Source organism: Oryctolagus cuniculus, chromosome 1, assembly GCF_964237555.1.
Source record: "Oryctolagus cuniculus chromosome 1, mOryCun1.1, whole genome shotgun sequence".
Taxonomy (NCBI): Eukaryota; Metazoa; Chordata; class Mammalia; order Lagomorpha; family Leporidae; genus Oryctolagus; species Oryctolagus cuniculus.
Window position 1 is genome coordinate 205,607,207 of NC_091432.1, and position 26,901 is coordinate 205,634,107.

At 38.1% G+C, this 26,901-nt stretch overlaps 1 protein-coding gene across 1 annotated transcript in view; it reads right to left on the reverse strand.

Annotated features, from left to right (window-relative positions):
* GRIN3A (glutamate ionotropic receptor NMDA type subunit 3A) overlaps positions 1-26,901 on the reverse strand; it is a 223,218-nt gene that overhangs the window by 140,595 nt on the left and 55,722 nt on the right. The window contains exon 2 of the mRNA XM_002708146.5: positions 15,716-16,320. Within this exon, the coding sequence (XP_002708192.2) occupies positions 15,716-16,320 (605 nt within the window). The remainder of the gene's footprint in view (positions 1-15,715; positions 16,321-26,901) is intronic.

Below are 26,901 nucleotides of genomic sequence, written 5' to 3' on the forward strand. Positions count from 1 at the left end.
TAGAATCTTTTTTAAACAGATAATCCTTTTTTCAGACTTATTTATTTATTTGAAAGGCAGAGTTACACACAGAGAGAAGGCAAGGCAGAGAGAGAGAGAGAGAGAGAGAGAGAGAGAGAGATCTTCCATCCGCTGGTTCACTCCCCAGATGGCCGCAGCAGCTGGAGCTGCACCGATCCAAAGCTGGAGCCAAGAGCCTCTTCCAGGTCTCCCACATGGGTGCAGGGGCCCAAGCACTTGGGTCATCTTCCACTGCTTTCCCAGGCCGCAGCAGAGAGCTGGATCGGAAGTAGAGCAGCTGGGACCTGAACCAGTGCCCATATGGGATGCCAGCACTGCAGGCGGCAGCCTCACCCGACACACCACAGTGCTGGCCCCTAAACAGATAACCCTTTCAAGGAGAGTTTCATCTTATTTTGTTTATTTTTGTCTTACTTGTATGTATTTGTGGGATATTGTATAATAATTCAATATATGTATTCAATTTGCCACTTCCATCTTCCTAAATATTAAATACAATTTTTATTAATACATAATAATGCTACATATGTGTTACAGTGTGATTTGAGTTACAAAGTGATTTTGTCAATAGTTGAATGCAGTATATCCTGATAAAATCAGCGTAATCTACATTTTCTTTTTCTTATCTTTATGTTTGGAAGTTTCAAGCTCCTTTCCTACTTATTCATAAAATGTGTAACAGATTTAAATGGCTCACCTTGCATTACAGAACAAACACTCTGACATAGAACCAGGTCACTTAGAATCTTGCACAACCAAGTTACTGCAGAACTGTTCACGATAGCCAAAATATGGAATCATCATATGAAATGATAAAGAAAATGTGATATAAACACATACACATGCAACACACACCATGGAATATTATTCACCTATAAAAAGCAATGAGATTCTATCTATCATTTGGATCAAAGTGGCTACAACTAGAGAACATCATGTTCAGTGAAATATGATAGACATGGAAAAACAGGTATGTTCTCTCTGATGTGTAGGAACTAAAATGTAAAAAAATCAAGAAACGGAAACAAAAAAAAGGAAGAAATGCCTGTGTCTGTCAGTCATTTTGCTGCAAATCTTTGTCAAACAAATTGTTAAGAATGTTATACTACTAGAGTTAATGATCTGTGACTATCTTAAAAATGTACTGTGTGTGAGTGAAACTGACATCTTTTCATTTGATTATTTGTAGCCCTTGCCTACATTGGTGCTGAAATATGGTCTTTTACCTTTTTTTTTTTCACTGAGCTCTTTATTTAGTGGTGCATTAAGCCATGGATTATAATATAAATTGAAAATGTTATCTGAAAATTTTTAAAAATTAAAACATTTAACTAAATATGTGAAAGACCTCTAGAACAAAAATTACAAAATACTAATGAAAGTAACTGAAGAAGAAACACAAAAATGGGAAGACTCCTATGTTCATGGGCTGGAAGAATTAAGAAATATAGGAATTCAATGCAGTTCCCATCAAAATACCAATGACATTCTTAACAGAACTAGAAAAAAAATCCTAAAATTCAAATGTAGGCACAAGAGACCCCAAATAGCTAAAGTAATCTTAAACAAATAGAATAAAGTTGGAGGCATCAAAATGATTGCTTTGAAGACATACTATGAAACTATGTTAACCAAAATAGTATGGTACTAGCAAAAAAACAGGCACAGAGACAAATGGAAAAGAATAGAAATCACAGAAATAAACTATTCATCTACAGCCAAATAATTCCAAAAGAAATTTGTATTTCAGGAATTTGTATATCCAGAAATTTGTATATCCGGAAATATATACTGGAGAAAGAGCATTCTCTTCAATAAGTAGTGCTTGCATAGACAAGTCTAGTACCTGCTAACGCTAACTGATGGAGTAAATAAAGGGGAGAGTGATCCAACATGGGAAGTGAGATACTCAGCAGACTCATAGAATGGCAGATGTCCTAAATAGCACTCTGGCCTCAGAATCAGCCCTAAAGGCATTCGGAGCTGGCTGAAAAGCTCATGAGAGTATTTCAGGCATGGAAAGCCAAGACACTCTGGCAAAAGATCTCTGCGAGTGAGATCCCAGTGGAAAGAACAGGTCATCAAAGAAGGAGGTACCTTCCTCTGAAGGGAGGAGAGAACCTCCACTTTGACTATGACCTTGTCTAAACAAGATAAGAGTCGGAGAACTCAGAGGGCTTCCATAGCCTTGGAAACTCATGACTGGAGCATAGGGAGATTACTGATTCCATAGACAGGAGTGTCAATTGGTAAAGTCAACAACAGGAGTCACTGTGCACTTACTCCTCATGTAGGATCTCTATCCTTAATGTGCTGTACATTGAGATTTAATGCTATAACGAGTACTCAAACAATATATTTCACTTTGTGTTTCTATGGGGGTGCAAACTGTTGAAATCCTTACTTAATGCATACTAAACTGATCCTCTGTAAAAAAAAAAAAAAAAAGAAAAGAAAAGAAATTATCAATTCCCAACTTGACTCTCACTGGGATTAAACATGACAATAGGTCTGCTCTGATTTCATCATCATTTAAAAAAATCATCTATTATTTTTCACTTTATGTTTCTGTGTGGGAGCAAACTGTTGAAATCCTTACTTAAGGTATACTAAGCTGATCTTCTGTATATTAAGATAATCGAAAATGAATCTTGATGTGAATGGAAGGGGAGAGGGAGTGGGAAAGGGGAGGGTTGTGGGTGGGAGGGACGGTATGGGGGGGAAGCCACTGTAATCCATAAGTCGTACTTTGGAAATTTATATGCATTAAATAAAAGTTTAAAAAAAAATAAGTAGTGCTTGGAAAGTTGAAGAACCAGTGACTGGTGTTGTGGCATAATGTGAAAAACCACTGCCTGGCATCCCATATGGGTTGGTTTGTGTCCTGGAAGCTCCACTTCCAATCTAGCTTCCTGCTAATGGCCTGGGAAACATGGTGGATGATGGTCCAAGAATCTGCAACCCATGTGGGAGAACTGGATGAAGGTCCTGGCTCCTGGCTTTGGCCTGGCTCAACACTGGTCATTGTGGCTATCTGGGGAGTGAACGAGCAATTGGATATCTCTCTCTCTCTAACTCTGACTTTCACATAAATAAATAAATCTTTAAAAAATATTGGATATTCATGTGCAGAAAACTGAAGCTAGAGCCACCTTTTCCCAAACAAAAGTCAACTCAAAAACCTAAATATAAGACCTGAAACTGAAACTACCAGAAGAGGAAACACTGGGAGACATCACTGTAGCCAACAAGTTCTGGAATAGTACCCCAAAGGCACAGGTAACAAAGTGAGAAAATATGTGGCAACTATCCTCTTGACAAAAGATTAACATCCAGAACATATAAGGAACTTGCAAAACTCAACAACAAAGCCTTAAATAATCCATTGAAGAAATGGGTACAGGATCAGAACAGACATTCTCAAAAAAGGACTACAAATGACCAATAAATACATGAAAATACCCTGAGTTTCACTAGCTATCAGGGAAATATCAATCAAAACCACAATGAGGCTCTCTCCAGCTACAATGGCTATTCTAAAAAAGAGAAAATATAATGAATGCTGACATTAGAAACAAGGAAACATTGAAACACTGCTGGAGGGGATACAAATTACTACAGTCATTATGAAGAACAGTATGAAGGTTCCTCACAAAACTAAAAACCAAGCTATCATATGATCCAGGTATACTACTTCTGGATATATATCCAAAAGAAAGGAAATCAACATATGAAAGAGATAGCTGAACTCTTAAATTTACTGCTCCTATTCACAACAGCCAAGTTATGGAATCAATCTAGATGCCCACCAATAGCTGAATAGACAAAGTGGTATATATACACAAAGGAATACTATTTGGCATCATAAAGAATTTCATCCTGTTGTTAGCAATAAAATGGATGGATTTGCAGAAGACATAGAAAGGGCCGGCGCCGTGGCTCACTAGGCTAATCCTCAGCCTTGTGGCGCCGGCATACCGGGTTCTAGTCCCAGTCGGGGCGCCGGATTCTGCCCCGGTTGCCCCTCTTCCAGGCCAGCTCTCTGCTGTGGCCAGGGAGTGCAGTGGAGGATGGCCCAAGTGCTTGGGCCCTGCACCCCATGGGAGACCAGGATAAGTACCTGGCTCCTGCCATCCGATCAGCGCGGTACGCTGGCCGCAGCGGCCACTGGAGGGTGAACCAACAGCAAAAAGAAAGTCCTTTGTCTCTCTCTCTCTCTCATTGTCCACTCTGCCTGTCATAAAAAAAAGAAAAAGACATAGAAAGACACATATCACATATTCTCTCTTATATAAGACAGTTAAAAATAATAATAGTTACTTCAAAAATAAATGATATTTTTCTTTGTATTAGGACAGGATATACCAGTGAATCATTCAGTTCAAGTATAATATTTATGATACACTGATGTATGTGTATGTGTGGTGGTAGGCAATTTAATTATATTAATGATCTTTTTTTTTGGTCTATTCAAATTTTCTATATGACTGTAGTATTTGTGGTTTTAGTAGAATATCACTCATTTCATTGAGTTTTCTAAATTTCTTATTAAGTATGTATGTATACTATTTTACAACATTCAAAATTTATTTTCTTATGCTATGATCATATATTGGGAATTTATTTTTTAGTTTTTACAACATTTTACAAATATTTGTTTTAATTGTTTCTTTAAAAGAAACAGACCTTAGAATTATTCATTACCATTATTTTGATATCTTACCATATACCTTATAGCTTATATGTCAATTATGACATTAGTTTCTTCTTATTTCTCAAGTTTATTTTCTCTTTTTCATTGATTGGCTTATCTTCTCTTTTAGAATTCAAGCACTGAAGTTAATTTAACCATGATCACTGCTTTGGTCACCTGTAAATGACTTCAGTATTTGGACTTTAGTTTTCTAAATAGTTGATAATCATAAATATATATATATATGTAAAAAACTTGTGCAAATGTCAATATAGTGGATTGTTTTCTCTTAGAATTTTATCTGAAATTATAAAATTTCTCATAAGAGAGCTTTGGTTTGTTGTACTTTCACATATAAAAATCTGCTGCTTAACTTTAAAATGTGTTTTGGAAGTTAGAATATATTCATTTAGGGCAAATATTCTATTTACTAATTAACGTGGGTGTGCACTCTCTGTGGAATGCTAATTGCAGTGTTTAGCTTAATTTATCTGATTAATCATATTATTACTGTACCATTTGTACTTTTGGTTAACTTGTTCTAACGTTCACTATAGTTAGGTAAAAAATTTCCCACTAAAAGTAATGTTGTCTTCTTGGTTAATAACTGTAAAAACTGTTGCCCCTGATCTTTCTTCCGCCTTATTCAGCATATAAAGTTTTACTAACATCATGTTTTCATGTGTATTATCAATCTGCATTTTTTCTTGTTTTTTAAATAGTTCTATAATAATTCAGTTGAGTCTTCATTTTGGTGATATGTTAATCTACTTTAGTGTTGCTTAAATACACCCAATCCACATGTGTATTCTTCAATGCCCTGGTTGTTTATAGATCATATACTTATTTCTATTTTGACCTTTTTAAACTAACCAGCTTGCCTCTTTGTATATCTGTTTCTTTCACAAGTTTTATGTTTCTTTTAAATTGTCCTATTATCTTTGCCTTTTCCTTGTATTGCTGCCTTCCATTAATCATATCTATACAAGGGAGTATCTATTTTGCTCTCTAAAACCTGAAAGTTTATTTTTCCCCTTGGGAACTTTCTCGGTATCACTAAGAAAATACATCTTGAAAATTGAGCTGAATTTGTTTTCCCATGATCATCTCATCATATTTAATATTTCCCCATTGAGGAATAATTCCATCATCTTCCATAAAGCTCTATAAATTTTTTTTTGCACGTGAGGGTTTAATTTTGACTTTTTGCCTTCATTTGATTAGAAATATTTGACAACATTTTACTAGTGACATTCTCTCAAACTTTCCTCCACCAGCATCACCTAATTATTGCTAGATTTACTTGGTTTGGCTGTCAGGTTTATTTGCTCCTATTACTGAATGTAAATATTTGTGGGTTTTCTTTGGTCCATTTTAATTTGGCTCTAGATCTTCCAAATGTCAATATGCACTAGAAAATCCATCTCAGTAAAGTCTATTTGATATACAGAAAAATGATATTCTCAAAGTTTTCCTTTCTTCTTTTTCTGAGAGAAAGAGAATAGGAAAGAGAGCCATAGATGTCCATAAATCTCATCTTTTTCTCATGTGATTCTTCTCCACAATGAATCTTCCAATCAAAAGCTCACATATTACAAAATTCTACACTTATGCATTTTTCATGAATTCACACTTAGTTTTTTATCCTCCTCTTTTTCATTGAATAGTTCCAAGTGATTCTTACTTTGGGTAATCTCTTAGAAATCTTGCAAACCATTCTGATATTTCACAACCTCCACAGAACACCAGCTATTTAATTTACTAGCTATTAGTATTTTCTGTTCATATTTTAATCCATATTGTAATATTTTCCCTATACCTTCTTATTCTTTAAATTATTCTTATTTTGCATCTTTTCTTTAGGTTCAGGACTAGTTACCTTTCCTCAAATATCCAGTCTTTTTAAAAATTTATTTACATATTTTATTTATTTGAAAAGCAAGAGAAAGGAGGAAGGGGGTGGAGGAAGGGGAGAGAGAGAGAATGAGAGAAAGAGGAGAGAGTCTACTATCTATTGGTTTACTCCCCAAAACTCTGCAAATAGCCAGGACTGGGCCAAGCTGAATTTGGGGGCCTGCAACTCATTCCAGTTCTGCTACATGATTGGAAGGAGCACAACTACTTGAGCCATCACTGCTACATTCTAGGATGTACATGAACAGGAAGCTAGAATCTGGAACGGAGCTAGGACTTGAACCCAGACACTGCAATATGGAATGTGGGCACCCTAAGTGGCTTTTAAACTGTTGGGCCAAATGCCCACTGCTCCCTCCAGCATTCTTAATGGTTTCTGCCATGTGTGTCAATGTATAGTCATTCCATTATTCTTTTAATATTCTTTCTCTTCCACCCACTCCCCTGCATTTTTCTCTTTCTTTCTTGTCTCTTTATCTTGTCCTTTTGGTGGACTTCAAACACAAGAAATGCCAGTATTCTGTCCTGTTAGTAAGAAATACAATAAATCAGCATTTGACCATCCTCACATAATTATCTTTGAAGTTCTTAATTTAAATTCTGATTTTTTTTTTTAAATTTGAGAGGGTGGGGGAAAGACAGAGACTAAAACAAAGACAAAGACAGGATTTCTGTCTGCTGGTTCACTTTCTAAATGCCTGAACACTCAGGTCTGTTCCAGGCTGATGCTAGGAGCCAGGAACTCAATCCAGGTGTTTCTCATGGTGGGCAGGGAGCTACCTACTTGAGCCATCACCTGCTGCCTCCCTGGGTCTGCATTAGCAGGCTGGAATCAGAGGCTGACCTTGGACCCTAATCCAACCATGGTAATCTGCGTATTCACTACTAGGCCAAATGCCAGCCCCTCATTTTTAGTTGTTACTCCATCTTTCTTTGACTACCTACAGAAGCTCAACTATTTATCACCCCTGCCCCATTTTCAATGTCTCTTTTACCATTTCTGCCTTTTCTTACAGCCCTGAAAGACCATTCTCTGTTTGTATGACCAGTTATTACCAGTGCAGTTTTCACTCGGTGGCATGTTTCACAGGAACAGATCCCTGTGGGATCTTCCTTCCTTTTCTTTCTTTTTTTTTAAGATTTATTTATTTATTTGAAAGTCAGAGTTATATGGACAGAGAAGGAGAGGCAGAGAGACAGAGAGAGAGACGTCTTCCATCCACTGGTTCAGTCCCCAGTTGGCCACAATGGCCAAAGCTGTGCTGATCTGAAACCAGAAGCCAGGAGCTTCTGGGTCTCCCACGCAGGTGCAGGGTCCCAAGGACTTGAACCATCTTCTACTGCTTTCCTACACCACAGCAGAGAGCTGGATTGGAAGACGAGCAGCTGAGATATGAACTGGTGCCCAAATGGGATGCCAGCACTGCAGGTGGTGGCTTTACCCACTATGCCACAGTGCTGGCCCTTATCTTTCTTTTATAACATGAGTTTCTGCATCTTAGCTACAGCGCTTACCCATGGTCAAATTCTGTCTGAAGATGTTGCTTTGGTTTTGTTCTGTGTACATGGGACAGATTTCTCAATTAAGCCTCTAATTTAAATGATCTCTTGAGCTATCTGCAAAGTGACTCCTTGACTGTCCTCCCTACTCCTCCTTAGTGCCCTGAAGTGTAAGTGCTTGGCAGTTGATGAGGCCTATGTTTGACATTTCAGACTCTAAGATCCTCGAAGGCATGGATTTTGACATCCCCCGCACTCTGACAGCAGAGTCTTCCGCAGAGATGCTGCTAGGAATGAACAAATCTTTCTTTCCCACTCCTCTGCTTCATGGCCCTGCAGCCTGTCAAGCTGAAAAAGACTTCAGTGTGCATCTAAGCATCTGTCACACTGAGTCATCTTTGCATCTCAGGCACAACACAGTGCCTGGCCAGAGCAACTGCTCAGTAATACTTGTGGGGTAAACGCAATTAAGCGCACGTCTTCTGCTCAGATCCGACATATCTTTAAAGGGCTCTTCATCACTTTGCCAGAAGAGTGAGTCTCAATCAGCCAGGAAGCATTTACATTTGCAATTTACAGATTTTTTTGAAGCATTCAAATTCTATCACATTTTCCTCTCCAATAATGGATACTATCAAAAATAGCTATCAGTTCAATGGAAAATCTCTCTGAAGACAAGGAACATAATAAGGATTGGGAATTATTCAATTTCATCCCTGAGTGTAGATAGCCCCACATACTGTCAATAATTAATTTTATTCCTTAAAAAACATCATACAAGCTTAATATTTTAAAAATAGATTCTATCAGTTAATGTAACATAGATTTAATAAATTTATATATACATATATATGAAGCATTTTGGTCTATGTTTTGCTAATATCCATAAAATACAGTTGTAAGTAAAATTGTAGAGTAGAAGAACTTCTGTTCATCTTGACTTTTCCCCCAAAGGAGAAAATACTAACCTATATGACTGGATCATAATTTAATGTAGTTTGGCCTGTGTTACTATTAGTGTCTGTGGGGAATCATTACATCAAAAAATCAGACCTATGCCTACAGCACTCTCTTTTTCATGTTTCCTTGTATGTTAACTGGAAAGCTGGCACTTTTTTCTTTGTGTTTTCTTCTTTCATAGGTTACATAACACTTAGGTCTGTTTTCTATCCCTACATCATTGTCCTTACTCCTTACTTTTTGGGCATGAACTTGACCCTTGCTCTCTTCGTGAGCCTGACTCTTCTTCACAATGCTGGTGTGGGCTGTCCCCTTGAACCGCTCCTGTCACTTTGTGTCATACTGCAACTTAATTAATGGCAGCTCATTGGATCTGGCTTCAGTGATGGCCCAGGTGCTGATACCTTTTCCAGTATTGCCTTGGCATAGCCCTGGCAATGGGACAGTATACAGAATTTACCAAACATCAACTTGAAGGGATACAGTGTGTAGAGACTGAAGTGTCTCTGAGAGATAAATCTGGAATTCAGATTGCAGCTACAGAATTTCCTTCCATAGACTCGCATCTTCCTGGCATATGTCCAAAGTTTACAGTAGTGCATTCATGAAAAATTCAACAGGAAATACAGTTTCTTCTCAAATCAAAGCTTGCAGCCTTCCCTAAAATTCAGAAAAAAGCCCCACAGTTTAAAATCTGTTGATCCCAGATTAAGTATATTTAGGAGATGTTCATCAAGATAGTGTCCTAAAGAAATATACCTTTTCCAGTGTTCTTTACTTGAAACTCCTATGACTTAGGAAAAATCTCAGACTCAACTCTTGGCAGGACTTAAGTGACCTGCAGGGTGAACTTAAGGTGAAGTTCAAAGAATTTCTGCCAAATTATTCCAGTGATGACAGGGGTTCCTTTTGGAGACATCTGGAAACACAGAGCTTAAGTGTTGGTTCCCAGCATTGAAGACACTAAGGCCTGTGTTTTCTAGGAGGACCAACTCCTCGGAAGCTTTGGCAGAGAAAGTTAACCTAAGAATAAAGGCAGACATATTAGGTCACTCGCAAATCACATGTTGCCCTTGGGACTCCAGGAAACCAGTGTTAAGCATCATCCAATCCCAGGCTTCCATATTCAATGCAACTACATTTCTTTTAAGCACTTGTTAAAATATTTAGGCTCACCAGTTTGGTTTGGTAGAGGTCTTTAGGACAAGAATTCTTTTACAACTTTTGGCTGAAAGAATATAAATTACAAAGCAACAGGATTCTGATAAGGAAAGTCTGTATTAATTCTGAAAGAGCCTGAAATGTGGATTTAGGTGAACTGTTTAAATTTTCCCCTGCAAGTAACTGGTGGAATGATTTTAGACATACTACTTAAATTCTTGAGAAAGGAATGCTTATTTTAATTAAAGTTTATAGAGTATAAGTAACTTTACCAGGGTCACAAGGCTGCTAAATTATAGTGATGGTGGAAAGTGATATAAAAATTATTGTTATATCATGCAGCTTCAAATTCTTATGAACTCTTCCAATGTCCAGGAATAATTCAAGGTCCAAAATCAATTTATACTTCAGGCTTCTTGAATGAACATTTCATTCTTATTTTCCCGTTATATACCTTACAGTATCTGGTATTTAATAGATTCTTAATAATGTATGGAGAATCAATAATTGAACACTTACTATTAATGAAAGAACAGTGAAACTGTGTATTGTTTGACCATGTGAGTGTGATGATGAACACAGCATGGAGGAGAAACAATCTCTAGCATGTTGAACCACGCCTCAGGGTCAGTTTAGGAGAGGCCTAGAAATGCTAGCTAGAGTCAAAGGCATGGTGTCCCAATGAAGAATGACAACCAAACACCTAGAGTAAAGATAATGGAAAAAAAGTATATATAATTTCATAAAAATATTCTTTCGTGGTGGGAGAATAGAAGAAAGGAGTTGTGAGCTCTCTGAAATCAGGGCCTCCTGTTCTGTTCTTTGTGTCTTTAGCCAACAATTTGACCTACTATTAGTAAACTTCAACACATATTTGAATAAATGAATCAGCCATTGCTTACTTGATATAATTTTCATGAGATATAGAACTGAATCACAGGAACTGTTCAAAGAAGAAAGACAGGATTCCACAGCACACATAGAAGGTAGAATAACTATTAGGACTACGATTAATTAGTTAGAGGAACAAGGTATCTATGAGTGTCAAGAATCTCGGAATTCTTAAAAAAGGATAGCTTCTCTTGGCCATACTATTATCAACCTATGAAGCCCTTTCTCCAGCATCAGTGGATTTATTAGCACTGAGTGCTTTCAAAGAAGCCTGGGAAAATTCTAATCTTAGAGCCACAGATAAATTTTCAACCAACTATCTATCCACTTTGTACTAGAGTCTGGTGTTCAGAATGCAGCAAGGCAGTAAGTATGGTCAAACCTAAAACCAATTCTGAGAAATGAAAATAATTTTTGTATCCTAATGGTTTATAAAAATTACTTGCAGGGCTTTTATACCGTATTACTTTATTTGAATAATTTAATGCAGGATTATCATTTTATAAATATGTCATAGCTAATGATCTGTCATTCAGTTGAAATCCACTACATACATAAAATGTAAACTGGCTAAAATCCCTGTGCAGTATGCTATCAAATTACTTTTCTAGAATCATCTCAAATGTTCTTCGTATGTAGTTAATGCTCCAATAGTAGTATATTTCTTGTTTAAAACTTGGTGAGTTTGAATATGCCATTTGCTCTATGAATTTGTTCCAAAACTGAGACTTCCTATTCATTTATCCCACCCAATTCCAGTGACTTTTTTTAATCCCTCACCAACAAACATCTAAGAAGAGATGGCTATTCACTTCTCTGTGTATCTGAATATATATATGACCTAAAATTTTTTAAAAAAATTTATTTAAGAGGATAGTTGTGTGATATATCTACATCTATATCTATATACACACACATACACATACATACATACAGAGAGAGCAAGGGAGAGTGAGAGAGAAAGACTGCGCATGCCCGAGCCCCTGTGTGCAGGCTAGTGAATGAAGGAGCAAGAGTGCTGCCATCTGTTGGCTCACTCTCCATTGCTGCAACAGCTGTAGCTGGGTCAGGCTGTAACTAGGGGCTGGAAACACAATCTAGGACTACTACATGGGTGGCAGGGGTCTAACTACATGAGCTGTCACCTGTTGTCTACCACTGTGTATCAGTAGAGCCTGGACTCAAATATGGACACTCTGAAATGGGATTTAGGTGTCCCAACTTGGGTCTTCAGCAGTAGGCCAAATACCCTTCCCATATATTCCATTATTTTATAACCATTTACTTACTTTTTTACTTCATACACTAGACCCTCAGATCCAAAATGGCAGAATTCAAGTTTTAATTTCATCCTCCTTATCCTAGTTCAACAATAGGTCACTAACTATACAAAATACCCATATTTTTGTATTTATGGTGCTATTTTTAGAATAAAATTCCAGATCTGATTGCACTAAATAATTAACATTTAATAGAACAACTTGTAAATAAACTGTTGAACAGCACACAATGAACTTGGTGCCCAAGTGGTTCTGTCTATATTTAGTTTTGATGGACATTTGCTCCGGCATGTGGGGACCTCAAAAGAGTAAAATCTTTTATACCTGTAATTATGTCTATGTAGTATGCCACGAGAAATGGTTTTTCTAGTTTAAAAGTCTATGCTGAAAATGCCATGTTTTGGGTGATTTCATTAACATTTAAAAATGCTAACAATTTTGTCAGCTCAAACTGAAAATGACTGTGAGAAATGAAAGCTTGCAAAAGTCTTCCACCGGCTATTCATGGCTCATTATCCTCCTGTCTTTCATTATGCAGTGAGGAAGTGGGGTCAGCTTCACAAAATTTAGGAATAATTAAAAAATTACTATATGCAGATGTGACTTATGGACTGAGAATAACTAACTTTCTAAATTACTGTGTTGAACAAAGTAAATATGGATAATAAAAATCCACAGATGTTTTAGGGCTGAAGGCAGCTTTTAAGTTATTCATTATAAAGACTCCTTCCAGGGTTTTGCCCACTTGCCTTGACCCTTTCCTGAACACTTTGAAACTTTTTCTTTGACTGTATTCCTCAGGGAGTTTAAGAAGTCCTAGGCATATTTTGTGAAGTTCTTTTGAGTTCAGTTCTCAAACACATCTATGGGGATGAAAATATTGTCACTGACCCTTATACATTGTGAATTGCCGCTGGGCTCCAAACCTCACATTCTTCTTTTAGAACTTTCAAAGTTTGTGGAATAAAGATGTGGAAGCAGCCATGAAGGCAGAGGTTATCCACTAACCTAACATCCAAAAAAAAAAAAAAAAAAAAAAAAAAAAGAAAGAAAATTAAAGGAAAGGAAAAGAACAAAATCAGGTGATGAGTATTAATGTAAGTAAAAATAAAAAAGGTAAATTTTAATTTAGGTACTACTAACATTCCAACCACCCATTTTCTTCCACAGCAACAGACGGTGGAGGATGTCAATAAAATGGTAAGTTTCCTTTCTTTCTATGTTAATTTCAGTAAATATCGGTTACTTGCCTTCTATATGCTATGCTTTGAACCAGGCTGAATAATAGTGTCTCCACTGAATATAATTTATATTCTAGCTCAGAAGTCACACAGACATAGACAAATAAGGATGATGGAATGGGCTAAGTACTATCATATAACTTCATGTACAGGGTGTCATGAGATCTTGATGGAAAGAGACACACAGTTTTAATAAAACTTAAGTCAGAGGAGCCAAGAAGACCAGTTTCACCTTTATAAAGTAAAACCCTATGGTATATCCAATCTAAGTCAATAAATTTTCCTCCCTGTAGTTTCTAAACATTTTTAGGATCCAAACAGGATCATTTTTCTTGTGCTCTCTATTTTACCAGAGAGAGAAAGATGCTAAATAACTTAATGCACTTTTCACAAGTGGCTTTTCCTGTCTACTGTTTACAATGGCTCTTCCAGAATGATGACTATGCAAAATTATAAATCAAAGCTTTGCTTGTATATTTGTTGTGAAGGAGAACATTTCTCATCTGAGATAAAATCCTGAGCCTCAATTATGAGCTACTACACAAACAGTGGATAAAATCTGGACTGCAGCTGTACATATAGAATAGATGTAAACTTTAATCTTACAGAAAATCAAACATAAGAAAAACGGAAAGGTCAGATGATGATATAGTATATAATTTTATAATTAATAGACTTCTAACAATGAATTTGAGTTATCTTACTTTATTAACATTTTAAGGAGTTTATAGGTCGGGCTTAGTATTTAACCCTGCCATTTATGAAAGTACTTTTTGTCATGGAAAATGAATTAAAAGATAAGTTTATTTTGGTACAGCAGAGTTTTGAAATCCTTTTATGTGAGAGGTCTTCTAAAAGTTTGTGAAAAATGTATATAATAAAAAACTACACAATGATTTCAATTTTTATGTTGATAATATTTTAAATTACATTTCCCATGAACTTTCTGAAGTGTCCTCACAAATGCCTTTTAGCATGTTTCCTTGCACAGAGTAGGCGGTCATTTTATACATGTAAAATTAAATATAAAATTCTTAGGGTCATCTGACTTTTTTCCAAATACTCATTTCTTTTTAGAAGTTAAGACACTATGTGTTTGCCTTGTATTTCTTAATGTAATCCGATGTCACTCTCCCAAGGAGACTGCTTAAAAAGTGGGCCTTGTATACAGGTGGGCCTTCATCTCTGAAATAATTCTTTGATGTGGCCTTTCTAGCCATAGGTAGACATTTGCACATGAAAATCTGTTTTTCTATAAAATATCTATTTATTTATCTATTTATTTCTCCATCCTGTCTATTCATCTATTTATTTACTATCTATCTCTCAAGCCTCCAACAATTCTATGAGTAATAGATCTACCGTTGTATTTATTTTACACAAATAGGTATAGAAAACAAGAAATTAAGTTTTAGAGAAATTAAGTAACTTGACAAAGTCATGAACGTGGTAAGTGGCAAAACTGTATTCAACCTCAGACAGTCTATACCTGTGTGTGACCACTATTCTATACTTCCTTCAGCACCAAGTCCTGGGGAGCAGAAAGCCCATTCCTGCCTAACTGATTTTTTTTTGGTATAGATTTAGAGCTTTTTTCCAAATCTATTGATGTGGGAAAGAATGATCAGAGAAAGAAACATTTGTTGTGCACCTACTATGAACCAAGCATTGTGTTAGATACTTTCCACATATAATTTCATAATGTATCTATTATATAACATCAAGCTATTCAATATCATTCTAATTTACCAATTAGAAAACTAGGGCTTATAGCTTTCAAATATCTTGTCAAGAACACAGGGGGCTAAACCAAGGTTTAAAAGCAAGACCAAAGACTCCCCAAACCCCCACCCAATGCACTTACGAGTCTTTAGATAAAATTATAAGTGACAGAAAATGACAGGCTATCCTTTAGTAACCAGAAATTCTCTCAGAAGTAGTATTAGGCTGAAAGCTATTCAGAACAAAGATTTCTGCAAAGGCAATAGACAAGGAAATTTTACTTCTTGTCATAGCCCTATTGATGGAGACATAATTCAGGCCTTGCATCCTACCTTGATAAGTATTGTCCTGAAGTGAGATTGGTAGTTTTCACATCCATGCAGTTCATCGTGCTGGGAATGAGAGCAAGTTCTGGCTGGATCATGGTGGCTGTGGCGACAGCTCGCGCGACCAGTTCCATGGCGTCTTGTACGTAGTACTCGAAAACAGACTGTGTTGTTTTTCCATGAGCAATGAGCCCTAACGGCAGACCTTCTGTCCTCAGTTCCTCCACATTCTGGGAATCTCCCAGTACCCAGTGAAGCTCAGAGGGTGTCACCACAAACTGGGTGGTAATTTCAAAAATCTGCCGGATACTTTCCATGTCACAGCCAAACATCACAATTGTGGGTGTGCTATTCTTCACGCTCTCCAGCTGAACCTGCAGGAAGCTCACGAGGTCCTTGGTGGAGGAGAGGTTAGCAGTAATGTTGATGATAGACCCGAGGTGGAACTTGGAATTATTCTGGGTGAGAAGAAGGAAGTCGGTGATGTTCCAGTCTTCCTGGCACAGCAACAAGCTAAAATTGTACCAGTTGTTCATGGTCAGGATTGAGACAGTGACATCAGCATCAGAACTTAATGAATTTTCTAAACTCAGTTGTAGGTGAAGGGGATTCTGTATTTAAAGATATGAAAAAAAAGAATTAGAAAGCATTGGCCAAAGATTGTAACATACTTCTTGCTTTGTTATGAGGCTTAATCCTTTATTTTTTTCTGGGATATTCAAAAACCTCTGAGATCAAATTCCCCTACTATGGAAAACTATACTCCCTGTCCAATGGAACCATTGATTCCTTACAACTGTTTTCCTGCCATTTTTGCTAAGAGTGATGGAGGGCAGATGGTTTTTGGTATGAATGTCAAGGGTGACAGAACCATATATTTGACCTTAACATTTTAACCAAACTTGTCTATTGTCTTTCACACAGTCCCTTTTTGTGGATCCCAATTCTTAGTACTGCTGTTTATAATTCATTTGTTAAACTTTCTTCCCTGAAAAAATAATTGAAAGACATTTCTTTTGGTTTATCTTCCAATTATAGCAGAAAATTTTTATACAGTGTAGCTACTTATATAAGGATGGTGTGGAAGACAGATGCACCATAGTTTCCTTAACTTCTAGCCCCCTGGGTAAGGTACTTCTAATACATTTGGAATAATTAGCAATATGAATGCCAGGATTAAGTGTATAGTCAGGTAGTAGTACAGTTGGTTAAGATGCCAGAATCGCATATGGGCACTGGTTTGTGTCCCAGCTGCCCCACTTCCAATCCAGCTTCTTGCTAATGGTATGGAAAAAGCAGCAGAAGAATGCCCAAGTGTTTGGGACCCTACCACTCATGTGGGTGACCCAGTTGAAGGCCTGACTCCTGGCTTCACCTGTCCCAGTGCTGGCAATTGCAACCATCTGGGGGAGTGAATCAGCAGATAGAAGATCTTTCTCTTTGTTACAGTGAGAGAGAGAGACAGAGAGAAAGGTCTCCCATCAGTTGGTTCACTCCCCAACTGGCCACAACAGCCAGAGCTACGCCAATCTGAAGCCAGAAGCAGGACCTTCTTCCAGGTCTCCTACATGGGTGCAGGAGTCCAAGCACTTGGGCCATCTTCTGCTTTCCCAGGCCACAGCAGAAAGCTGGATGGGAAGAGGAGCAGTGGGGTCTAGAACCAGGGCTCATACGGGGTGCCAGTGCCGCAGGCAGAGGATTAACCCACTGTGCCACAACGCTGGCCCTTGACTACATTTCTGTATCTAAAAAGTCTTAAATTATTGCTGTGGAATATTAAATGTGTGCCCTTAAACACATTTATGCAACTTCCAACTGTATTTCCTCTGTTCATGGAACTCATCAACTCAAAAAAGGAAGAGTATCTAATTTGGAAAGTCATAAATTATTAACCATAGGTGAAATGGAAACATTCTCTCAATGAGTGGACTTGTTAATTGCTCTTCCCAGGAGTAGGTATTTAACTTATTTATCCTTTAACACTGATATTCTGAGAATGTTTAGCACAACAATGTTCCCATTGGGAATTAATGGATTGTTTTTGAGAGCCTGCCAAACACTCAGGTCAATAATATGTGTCTAGAAGAGAAGATGGCCTTCTCAGTCAAATTTCAAGCTGTTATATAATAGAAGTGTGAATTCTTCCTACCCACTGACACATGTGAAAAAGAAAGAAGATTGGAACTGAATTTTGAAGTCTTTTACAGATTGAAAGGATTTTGATATGTGCGGAATAAGGAATGAGGAGTCCAAGAGAGTTCATAGGAAGAAAACCATGACCATAGGCAAGAAATGAGAACACTTACGGTGGTAGGGAGAATGGACTCTTAAAATGTATTCTGATAATTTGACTTTTGTCCTAAATTAAGCCCTAGAGAAAGACCTCTAGTGATAACAGCAGAATTTCTGGAGGGTGATCTATAGGCCACATCCAGAGGGAAAATGATCTTAATTAGGTTCTAAGTGTTTGAACTGGAGGTTAGTGTTGGTGATGGCAGTGAGAGTGATAACAGCTCTTTAAAATTAAAAACTGTTGAATGACAAGATCAATGTGATAGGTGAAAAAGAGTGGGAAAATGTCAAAAAACCAGGAGACAGGATGGTTAGCTCAGGTGGGTAGCTCCTGTTTTCCAGACTTGAGATGTCAGACAATATGGGTAGGTGAGAGGAATTGAGGCTTCACTTCTTTACCAATTTATATTCATGTAAATTGCTACAAACAGTTCTTCCTGTCCTCTTTTAGCTTCTTTCCTTTGTATTTTCTTCTCTGCCTTAATCCTCTTCCAGAAGCAAAGAACAATGGAAGGCACATTCTACATTTAGCTAGCAGGAACAAATTATTCTCAACTGTTTCTTTGGCATCAGTTCCCTGTTTTGTTGCCAGTTTTCTTTCTAAAACACAAATATGACGATATCACTCTCCTGCACCATAACCTCTGAGTCACTCACAGGACAAATTTCAAAATTAATAAAATGGCTTGCAGGCCATCCCTACCTCATTTCTAGCTTCATTTCCAATACTTCAAACATGCTGTAGAAGACCAGGATATGCCACCCCCAACACATAACTGTAGGAGATCAGAATATATGTCCTTTTGGGCATATTTTGAGCTGATTATTTTGAAAAGAGAGAGTGAGAGTGAGAGAGTAAGAGTGTGTGTGTGTGTGTGTGAGAGAGAGAGAGAGAGAGAGACAGAGAGAGAGACAGAGACAGAGACAGAGAGAGGTAGGAGAAGCTCTGAACACATTCAAAGTTACTGTTGTGGGAAAATTTACACCTATAAAGAAAATCTCCATTTGTAAGGGTGTGTTTCTCTCTGTATGGGAAGAGAAGGTTGGCTAAATCACTAGGGATACTTCCAATGGGGAAGGCACTAACTTCAATCTGACTCTTGTTTACTGTGCTTTTCTTGGATACCTCCCCATTATGATCTTCACAACACCCTTTTGTCTTTGCTTACTGAAGATGGTATTTAAACATGAATGAAAGCCACCTCTTACTCATTGTAAATGGGTGTTTCCCATGTATTCAGGAGGTACCTGTGTTACTAAACTCCTGTTTTTCTCTTGTCAATCCCTCTTTTGTTACAAGGGTCCATCCTAACTGAGAACAATGAAGAAAAGAGAGAAAATCACTTTTCCTTCCCTATAATGCACAGCAAGATAAGTCATACTAGACAATTTGCTTTTTTTTATATCAGAGTAAAAATTATCATGCCCACTCAAATTTGACTATGCTGATCTTTTCACTGGAAATAGATTTGCCTGAATTCATATTCATCCTTTAAGACTCAACTATTCTGGGGCAGGCTTTTGGTATAGCAGTGAAGATGCCACTTGGGACAACTGCATCCCCTATCAGTTGGAGTCTGGGCTCTGTTCCTGAGGCAACATTCTTGCTAATGTGAACCCTAGGAGTCAGTAGGCAATGACTCAGTAGTGGGTCCCTGCCACCCCATGTGGGAGACGTGGGTTACATTCTCTATTCCCTAGCATTTGGAGAGTGAATCAGCAAATGGGAGGTTTAGCTTACTCTCCCCACAACCCCATAAAAAGAGCTGGATTGACAATTTGGCCCAGCAGTTAAGATACCATTTGGAATGCCTGTATCCTATAACAGGGTCTAGGGTTAAGTTCCTGTTTTACTTCTGCTTCCAGCTTCTTGCTAATTTGCACCCTGGGAGGCAGTAGGTAACAACTCAAGTACCTGGGTCCCTGCCACCCTAATGCAGACCCGGACTAAATCCCAGGTTTGTGGGTTTGTGGCAGGGGCCCTCCCCTTGGGGAAGAAAAAAAACTGGCTAAAGGCAAAAAATGGTAGAGGCTTTCATGAAGGGGCTTTCTGGGGGAACAAGGGGGTGGAAGGGCTTTCTGAGAAATACTGCAATGCATCTAGGTCAACTAAAGCAATACAGCTAAGTCAACTGCAGTGGTTTGGATGCATGCCAGTGTGACTTTGTGTGATGGTCGTGTAAGTGGTGCTGTATCTCTAAGATACCCAAAGGTTGTATAACTGAATATGTACCAGAAAACTTAAAGTTGTTTGTGCCAGGGTATATAAGACAATGACTTTCTTTGTTCAGGGCCCAGAATTTGGAGACAAAACTTCTCTGGGTCTGCTAGCAAGAATAAAAGCTGTTTTCCTGTTAAGAGTCTTGGTGTCCCATGTCTTTGTACAATATTCCCTCTGCAGGTTCAGCCTGGGTGGCACTGGGGAAGAGAATCAGCAGATAGATCTCTCTCTCTCTGTCTCTTCTTATTTCTATGCTTTTCAAATACATTTTAAAAAGTTAAAATCCAAAACTCATCTCTGCTATACAGATTTCCACTATTTTATGCTGTGTTTACCTCTGTTTCTGCTGCTGAGTTATTTTCTTCACTTGTAGTATTTTGTCCAATTTTCTTCATGCAACAGTGGATGTAATTTGTTTGACTGTTCCTCTGACTATTGACCAAGCAGAATTCATTTCTCCTATTGTCATGTTGTTTATCCCTCTACTACATAACTCTTTTTATTTCTAGATGTATTTTATTTATTTGAAAGACAGAGAGAGGTAAAGACAGAGAGAGAGGTCTTCCATCCACTGGTTCACTCCCCAGGTGGCTTTAATGGCCGGAGCTGAGTAGATCTGAAGCCAGGAGCCAGGAGCTTCTTCTGAGTACAGGGGCCCAAGAACTTCAGCCATCTTCCACTGCTTTCCCAGGCCATAGCAGAGAGCTGGACTGGAAGTGGAATAGCCGGGACTAGAACCGGCGCCCATATGGGATGCCAGCGCTTCAGGTCAGGGCTTTAACCCGCTACGCCACAGTGCTGGTGACCACATAACTTTTTTTTAAAAAAAATTTATTTATTTATTTATTTGAAAGATGGAGCTACAGAGAGGCAGAGGCAGAGAGAGAGAGATCTTCCATCACCTCGTTCACTCCCCAAATGGTAGCAATGGCTGGAGCTGGGCTGATCCAAAGCCAGGAGCCAAGAACCTCTTCTGGGTCTCCCACATGGGTGCAGGGACCCAAGGGCATGGGCCATCTTACACTGCTTTCCAAGGCCATAGCAGAGAGCTGGACGGGAGTGGAGCAGCCATGACTCAAACCGGTGCCCATATGAGGTGCTAGCACTGCAGGCAGTGGTCTTACCCATTACGCCACGACCCCAGCCCCTACATAACTCTTCACACTGTATTGTAGCTACTTACTTAAGTATCATCTTCCATATTAGATTGAAAGATTCTTTAGGTTAAGAATCATATTTCAAACATCTCTTCTTACACTATAACTAGAGAAAGAATTTGTCATCTCAAGCCCAGACTGCAATCATTACCTAAAACTTGGAAGAAAATTGTGTCTAGCAAAGTTTCGAGATTCAATATTTTGCCAAATACTTCCTTAAAAAAGACCCATTAAATTGGTGTGTGGGGAACAAACTCTAATACAGACAGGGATAGAATTGTTCTTTTCTTGCTAAATAGGATATTAAATTAAGTAATCAATCATGTTGAGCATTTAGCACTAGACAGTGAAACAAATGCATTTGACATGAGAGAGCAACATGAGAGTGAACTGAAGACCTCCTATCCTACCCCAATGGATAGTGATTAATCCATATAAGCACACTCATCCCTACAAACAATTCCACAGAGAAATTCCAGATGTGAAGATAATCCTTTCATAGACTTGAGGGACATGATTCTTCAAACTGGTATTTATTAAATAAGAGTTTAGAAGCATACAGTGATATATTATTTATCTAGCAATCTCAGATGCAGTGTCTTCCAATTTCTTCCCATAGAACTAAAAAGATGTATATGCATGCACACACATAGACACAGACACATATACAAAGATAGCAAAACTTGTAACACTGATATTTAAGCCTGACAGTAAGACTTTTGTCAAAATCTGCAACAAAAATTAAATAATACTTATCATAACAAGATAAAAATCTCTGGAAAAAGAAAAATGATGGAGGGGTGATGCCATACAGGATGTAAGAATACACTAGAAAATGCATTATTTGTAAATCAATAATAATTCAAGGAGGGAAGTACTAACAAAAGGATTAACAGATAAATAAATAGGACAAATGGTAATGTATTTAAATGAGTACATCAATTTAAAATATTAAATCAATATATGTTCAGAATCATGAAGACATATGGAAGAAAATATGAGTTTAGAGGTTAAGAAAATAGATTATTTGGGCAGGCTTCAAAATGGCGAAATAGGGAGGGAGCTCACTGATAGTCCAGGAAAAGATAGCTTACTAAAAGAAGAGATAGTGTAGTCTCAGGGAAGAGTTAGGAAAAAAAACTGCAGAAGAAACTCTTCCGGAATTAGAGGGACACAGTGGATCTACGTGGAGGACACGGGTGTCCACGGCTCGGGACCCCAGCTGCCGAGAGTCTTCTCCTCCACACCAGCGCTGGAAAGAGAGGTGAGGCGAAACCGCAGTAGCCGGAGACACCGGCGGAAAAGCAGCGGGAAGAGCCTAGAGGGAACAAGGCTTGAAGCCCCTAGGGGAAAATATACCAGCCTAATTACAGGAGAGAAAATAAAAAGGACAGTACGGACATGATTCTCTCCACACCTTACAAAGGTGTGAGAGACAACAGAGCAGGCGCCATTTTGGACATATGTAAAAGCTGCATCAGCTTGGGGCTGCACCTGCCCTCAGCCAAACAGAAAAACCTGACTCTGGTGGAGAGTAATAACAGGAAACTAAGACCTAGTGAATGTGCGGAGCTTATGAACTGGGACTATGAAAAAAAAAAGACAAAAAACTGAGGGTGTGTGAAAGAACTCATGGTGTAGCTGAGACGTGAGTAGTCTCGGTGGGAGACGCCACAAACTCAGGTGGCCTTGGCTACTTGGTGAGAGACATTGTAGGGGAATCAGAACTTACACTGAGGACTGAACAGATCCTTTGTGTGGCCCTTGGGACATAGCAGACAAATATTACACCCACTGGGGCTAGCACTCAGGCACTGATTGCCATCAAGGAGAAGAGCTCAGCTGAGCGGAATTACTTCACTTCTGAGTAAAAAAAAAAAAAAAAAAAAAAGAGAGAGAGAGAGAGAGAGAGAGAGAAGATTTATCATGCCAAACCTGGGTGTGTCACCTTTGGCACACCCTTAACCCTAAAGAACTGAATAGAGCTCTCTGGCCACACCCACCACAAGACTTTAGAGATTCACCAAAAGCAGACAGTCCACTTAATCTAGAGTCATAGTATAATGAAAAAAGCCACCACAGTGTAAAAAAAAGAGGAAATCAAAGAATATCTCCACAATGTCAAACAACAAAAGCAAAAACTGAGGAAATAAGAACAAGGAAGACATCATGAGGCTCCCAAATGAACATGACACTCCAGTACAAGATTATGAAGATGATGAGATAGAAGAAATCTAAGATATGGAATTCAAAAAATTTATGATAAGAACATTTAGAAGTTATCAAAAACAAATGCATGATCTACAGAAATCCATATAGGACAGGACAGAAAATCTCATGAAAATGAAATCTTAAGAAGAATCAAAATGAAATGAGGACTTTAGTAGAACATGAAATTGAGATATTGAAGAGAAATCAAAATGAAATGAAGAATTCAATAGAACAAATAAAAAGCACATTTGAGAGCCTTAAAAATAGAATCAGTGAGGCAGAAGAGAGAATATTGGACATAGAAGACAAAGCACAGGAAAGTATACAGTCAAACCAAAGAAAAGAAGAGGAAATTAGAAATCTAAAAATTATTGTTGAGAATCTACAGGATACTATTAAAAAAACAATATTTGGGTTCTAGGAGTTCCTGAAGGCATGGAGAGAGAGAAAGGACTAGAAGGCCTTTTTAGTGAGATACTAGAAGAAAGCTTCCTGGGGTTGGAGAAGGACAGAGACATCCTAGTACAGGAAGCACATAGAACCCCCAATAAACATAACCAAAAGAGATCCTCACTATGACTCATTGTAATCAAACTCACCACAGTGAAACATAAAGAAAAGTTTCTAAAATGTGCAAGAGAGAAACATCAGATTACTCTCAGAGGATCTCCAATTAGACTCACAGCAGACTTCTCATCAGAAACCCTACAGGCCAGGAGGGAATGGCGAGATATAGCCCAGGTACTAAGAGAGAAAAACTGCTATCCCAGAATATTATATCCTGCAAAGCTCTCATTTGTGAATGAAGGTGAAATAAAGACCGTTCATAGCAAAGAGAAATTGAAAGAATTTGTCACCACTCGTCCAGCCCTGCAAAGGATGCTTAAAGATGTGTTACACACAGAAACATAGAAACACGGCCATCAATATGAAAGAAGGTAAAGGAAGAAAATCTCTCAGTAAAAGATCACAGGGAATTCAAAGCATATATTAGAAATATCTTTGAAAATGGCGGGCAAAATCACTGCTTATCAATAGCCACACTGAAAGTAAATGGTCCCGGGGCTGGCAACATGGCTTACTAGGTTAGTCCTCCACCCGTGGCACAGGCATCCCATATGGGCACCGGGTTTTAGTCCTGGTTGCTCCTCTTCCAGTACAGCTCTCTGCTGTGGCCTGGGAGGGCAGTGGAAGATGGCCCAAGTCCTTGGGTGCCTGCACCCACATGGGAGACCAGGAAGAAGCACCTGGCTCCTGGCTTTGGACTGGCATAGTTCCGGCCATAGTGGCCAGTTGGGGGGTGAACCAACGGAAGGAAGACCTTTCTCTCTCTCTCTCTCACTGTCTAACTCTGTCAAAAAAAAAAAAAAAAAAAAGAAAGAAAGAAAGAAAGAAAGAAAGAAAATGGCCTCAACTCTCCAATTAACACAGACTGGCTGAATGGATTGAAAAACAAAACCCATCTATTTGCTGCTTACAAGAAACATATCTTTTCAACAAAGATGCATGCAGACTGAAAGTGAAAATCTGGAAAAAGATATTCCATGCCAACAGAAACCAAAAAAGAGCTGGTGTAGCCATCTTAATATCAGACAAAATAAATTTTAACACAAAAATTGTTAAGAGAGACAAGGAAAGAAAAGGCACTATATAATGATTAAGGGATCAATTCAACAGGAAGATGTAACTATCATAAACTTATGTTCATCTAATTACAGGGCACTGGTTTATTTAAAAGATAAATTAAGGAACTTAAATGGAAACTTAGACTCCAATACAATAGTATTGGGGGACTTCAGTACTCCCCTTTCAGCAATAGACAGATCAACTGGACAGAAGATCAACAAGTAAACAGCAGATTTAATTGACACTATAGACAAAATGGAAGCATTTCTACTGAGATCTGGTACCAGACAGGGATGCCCACTCTCACCACTGCTATTCAATATAGTACTGGAAGTTTTAGCCAGAGCCATTAGACAAGAAAAAGAAATTAAAGGGATACAAATTGGGAAGGAAGAACTCAAACTATCCCTCTTTGTAGATGATATGATTCTTTATTTAGGGGGATCCAAAGAACTCTACTAAGAGACTACTGGAACTCATAGAAGAGTTTGGCAAAGTAGCAGGATATAAAATAAATGCACAAAAATCAACAGCCTTTGTATACACAGACAATGCCATGGGTGAGAAAGAACTTCTAAGATCAATCCCATTCACAATAGCTACAAAAACAATCAAATACCTCGGAATAAACTTATCCAAGGACATTAAAGATCTCTACAATGAAAATTACAAAACCTTAAAGAAACAAATAGAAGAGGATACCAAAAAATGGAAAAATCTTCCATGCTCATGGATTGGAAGAATCAATATCATCAAAATGTCCATTCTCCCAAAAGCAATTTATAGATTCAATGCGATACTAATCAAGATACCGAAGACATTCTTCTCAGATCTGGAAAAAATGATGCTGAAATTCATATGGAGACACAGGAGACCTCGAATAGCTAAAGCAATCTTGTACAACAAAAACAAAGCTGGAGGCATCACAATACCAGATTTCAGGACATACTACAGGGCAGTTGTAATCAAAACAGCATGGTACTGGTACAGAAACAGATGGACAGACCAATGGAACAGAAAAGAAACACCAGAAATCAACCCAAACATCTATAGCCAACTTATATTTGAGCAAGGATCTAAAACTAATTCCTGGAACAAGGACAGTCTCTTCAATAAATGGTGCTGGGAAAACTGGATTTCCACATGCAGAAGCATGAAGCAAGACCCCTACCTTTCACCTTACACAAAAATTCACTCAACATGGATTAAGGATCTAAATCTATGACCCGACACTATTGGAGAAACCCTGCAAGATAAAGGCATAGGCAAAGACATCTTGGAAAAGACCCCAGAGGCACAGAGTAATGTTCTCTCTGTAGAGACCCAGCCATTCAGTTAGAAAGAAGAGAGCTTCCCAGGCTGTTCACTCTTTAGATTTCTGTACTACAAAAGAAACAGTCAGGAAATTGAAGAGGCAACCAAAAGAATGGGAAAAAATATTTGCAAACTATGCAACAGATAAAGGATTAATAACCAGAATCTAAAAAGAGATCAAGAAACTCCACAACAACAAAACAAACAACCCACTTAAGAGATGGGCCAAGAACCTAAATAGACATTTTTCAAAAGAGGAAATCCCAATGGCCAACAGACACTTGAAAAAATGTTCAAGGTCATTAGCCATCAGGGAAATGCAAATCAAAACCACAATGAGGTTTCACCTCATCCCAGTTAAAATGGCTCAC